Here is a 4,100-nt window from a genome sequence, read left to right on the forward strand (position 1 = left end):
ATAAAAAAGAAATAAATTAAAATTTTATTTTACAAATTTGGAGTTTATCACTTGATTTCACTTTATTATCAAGATTTAATTTCGTAATCATTGATTTAAAGAGAAAATACGAAGAAAAATCAAAAAGAAGCGTTCAAAGTAATATCAGATCTCGAAGATTATCAGATATCTTTTTTGATTAAAATGGACGTTTTCAATAAAATTTTATGAATTCTTGGCTTTTGTGGATTGACTCTATTATTTATCCTTGCCATTCTTGCTGCGCATCCTTGCCACAGGGATATCTTGCTGCCCGATACCAGCCATACTGCCACAAACTGTAGCCATTCTGTGTAACGACGAAAAGTCTAAGGTCGCTTGCTTATTCGTAACGCTGCGAAGGCCTCAGAGTTCCCTTATCGAGGAGTGGTGGATTAACGTGCACGCCTTTGATCTCGCCGGCGGAGCCTTATCTAATCGTGTCCCTCTCTCTTGAGCCATCTCTTGCCGTTCCCATACACACAACACGCGCACACATATTCTTACATCCCTGTTTCCCTTTTCCTCTCTCTCTCTCTCTCTCTCTCTCTCTCTCTCTCTCTCTCTCCATTCTATATTTTGTACGCGTGTACCGCCAAGAATGCCACGTCGTAAGAAAACGCATTCACACTGTGCGATTGCCAGCCACTTCTCTTTTTTTTTTACCGCCTTCTGGCACGTCGTTTCCTCTCATAAGAAATAATCGCGCTTCGCGTTATTCATTGCAAATTACAGATGCATCTCTCATTTTGCAAATACCGTTATTTCAAGTTACCGTAATTTTGTGTGTGTACGTGTATGAGTATGTGTATGTGTGCGCGTTGCCTTTTCTTTTATTATAATAATTATGACTATCATAAAATATAAATTAATCCGCATTAGAAGTTAATAACTCTATATATCTTCCTACTTTTTTAAAATAGTTTTTATGTGCTTAGAGCATGATTATAATCGTTTTAAATGCAAACTATTAATGTGACAGTATATTTTATACGTATAGCTATTGATGTTTCATTATATATATTTGTACAATTTTTAATTAAAACTAAGTTTTAGAGCAACGAATATCATGAAAGGTAATATATGAAAATATTAATGATGTTAGATAGCAATTATCTTCCTTAATTGCTATCTTAATATTTTGTTTTTCTTAATCTTTATTACTTTCATACTTTGTTATTACAATTTTAAAGTAATCAATTATATTGAGACAAATAATTACTCTAAATTGTAAATATTCTTTACTATTCTAACTATTTCAAATTTTCTTTAACACAACTTTTTATATATATTAAATATAATTTATATAAATATTAGTGCTAAATTAAATTTTTGCTAAAAATAATTGAAATGGGATGAATATTATTTTAATGTATACATACATATATACTAATGTTAGTTGTATATATTGTAATAAAATAGGCTTTTTTTCTTAATATGTTCGAGTGAAAACTTAAACGAAATGAATTGCTCATTGCAGTCAGAATATTTTTGACAAAAATTTATCCAGCTCTTTCCATTGTTTTTTTTCATTTTTCTTCTACTTTAATTTGTATTAGCGTATGTTATTCGCAATTACATTCGGAATTAGCAAGCAAATGTTCATATCATATATAGATCTTGCGGAATGACTTAAGCAAATTACTGCTTCTCACATTCTTTAGCCTGACGTGAAATTAATTACGAAACATTTACTTTCTTAATATCGCCACGCGGTATACTTGCTGAAAACGTTATCTTTTTAACGTATTATTGACAAGAGAATCAGTACGATAGATATTAACCGCGTAATAACACCGGTCGTTATCTGCCTCTTTTTCAGGAAAGACTCGCACAAAAGACAAATACCGAGTGGTCTACACGGACTATCAAAGGCTAGAATTAGAAAAAGAATTTCATATGAATCATTATACTACTATCAAACGCAAGGCGGATCTCGCTGCTCAGCTCGGTCTCACGGAACGTCAGGTAAGTGTCACGTTCCTTTATCAATGAAAATTCTCAAACTATAGGACGATCATTAAACGGATCATTTCTGTGCAGATAAAGATCTGGTTCCAAAATCGACGGGCGAAAGAGCGGAAGCTAATGAAAAAACAGCAAGAACAAATAAGAGAGCGGCAGATGAGAGCGCAAGACGTTGCAGCGGCGGCCTCCACGACGGTGGAAGTGGTGGGTGGAGGTATGATGGGTTATTCCACCAGTGGAACGGAGATGGGTGGGATGCTGGGCGGTCTGATGCAGACCAACGAGAATACTTCTTCCGTGCCTCTTTCAACACCTACGACGTCGACATCTCTACCCACATTGTCTACATCTCTACCCACATCTTTACCTACGACACTGTCGCAACCTACGTCGCAACCGGCGTCGCTGCCCACGACACTGCCTATGCAATATACAGGCCATTCTAACCCAATGTAAAAGGATCCGCTGCCGAGAATTCCGAACTCCCCGGAAATTCGAACAACTTATGGAGATGGAACGATGCAAATGGGACGGTGAGGTATCTATTGTTTATCGCTTCGAGCACAATGTACAAAGGGTTTTGCGAATAGACGAGCGAATGGATACGATAAGATAATTATAAAACGCGTATAAGATAATTAAATGTAACTCTCGCATACAACGGCCTGTGATAAACGACCGTTGTTAAACGGATCGTTCGTGGATTACAGATCGTGGAAAACGCTTTGATCTCACTAATTTTGTCGGGTTTATGTCCACGGCGATCCCCGTTAATATAACGGTCGTGCTTTCGATATTTTACATTCTATGCTCGCGGCACTATTAATTCCGCAAGAGCCTAAAACTCTGCGCACAATGGAGGAAATATTAGAAACAACGATAAATTTTTAATATTACAAAAATAAAAAAATTAAATATTTCTTATTTTTCTGTGTTTAATATTTATATAGTCATGTTCCTAATATTTCATTCTGCGTAGGGTTTAAGTCAGAAGTGAATATATCGAGTGTAGATTACATGAATGTCTTTGTACTTGACAATTTCGAGCAGAATCTAAAAATATACGTCCGTATTTAGATATTCATGCAGTCTATTATATGATCGTGTTTCGTAATTGTACCTGGATATTAGGGGAGATTGAGGGGAAAAAGTTTTAAAATAGACAGTTTATTTGACTATCCCGATAATAGGGAGATCCGACCGTCTGCGCGAATCTCAAGAATTACGCGTGTAGTCTAGCTTTAAGATAGGGACAGTAGTATCCGAAAATAATCGAGTTATCCAAACAAAGTGTATTAACTCTTTAACTATGGCATGCAAAAGAGCTTCTTTGTAAGTAATTGTGACATTGCACGGATTTATTCTGCATCGACACAAAACGACGTTGTAAATTAACTGCGAGAAGCGTCGTAAATTTCACTTGCCTTTACTGCAACTGTTTCGATTCCCGCTAGATCTCTATGTATGCGTATTATTCTATATATAAATAGGTATATGCGAAATATATATTATTTTATATATAAATAATAGAGAGGTGCGTACATTCACAGCTGAAGAGTTAATTAGGATCGGATTCAATTCTATTCACCGAGCGCTGGATGCTCGAAAATTTTAGATATCACTCGTATCACTACTAGTCATCAGCGTAATTTACGACGCTCCGTAAATGTAATGCGCAAAGTACGCTCTAAATATGTACACGTGGCGTTGGAACGTATACATATAGTATAATTCTAGTGTATAAATAAAAAGTACGCTTGCCATTAAACAAATTAACCATTATTTCATTTATTATGATTGATCATTACTTTTCTGTGACACTATCAGCGCAAAAGCATATGTTTTTATAGTACGTTTCTTATGATGCGTTCTTTTTCCTTTTTTCTTGTTTTTTTTTTCTCAAAATATAACATATATATATATATATATATATATATATATATATATATATAATCATACCATATTGTATTAAAACTCCATTCGATTCGTTATATTGAGTATCTATATTTTTTGCGTCGCGCAAAAGCTAATAAGTGAATGCTCATAGCTTTGATCATGATAACTATTACGATGACGGAGAAAATAATAGCAATTGTCAGTATCGCACACACGAC

The 4,100-nt window shown here is 34.9% G+C and overlaps 1 protein-coding gene across 1 annotated transcript in view; it reads left to right on the forward strand.

Moving 5' to 3' along the window:
• Nucleotides 1–2,831, forward strand: part of LOC108748482 (homeotic protein antennapedia-like) — a 13,277-nt gene extending 10,446 nt beyond the window's left edge. Inside the window, exons 2-3 of the mRNA XM_018486677.1 lie at nucleotides 1,841–1,986; nucleotides 2,062–2,831. Of these exons, the coding sequence (XP_018342179.1) occupies nucleotides 1,841–1,986; nucleotides 2,062–2,442 (527 nt within the window). The 3' untranslated portion in view covers nucleotides 2,443–2,831. The remainder of the gene's footprint in view (nucleotides 1–1,840; nucleotides 1,987–2,061) is intronic.
• Nucleotides 2,832–4,100: the final 1,269 nt, after the last annotated feature.

Source organism: Trachymyrmex septentrionalis, unplaced genomic scaffold (genome assembly GCF_001594115.1).
Source record: "Trachymyrmex septentrionalis isolate Tsep2-gDNA-1 unplaced genomic scaffold, Tsep1.0 scaffold223, whole genome shotgun sequence".
In the NCBI taxonomy this organism is placed as follows: Eukaryota; Metazoa; Arthropoda; class Insecta; order Hymenoptera; family Formicidae; genus Trachymyrmex; species Trachymyrmex septentrionalis.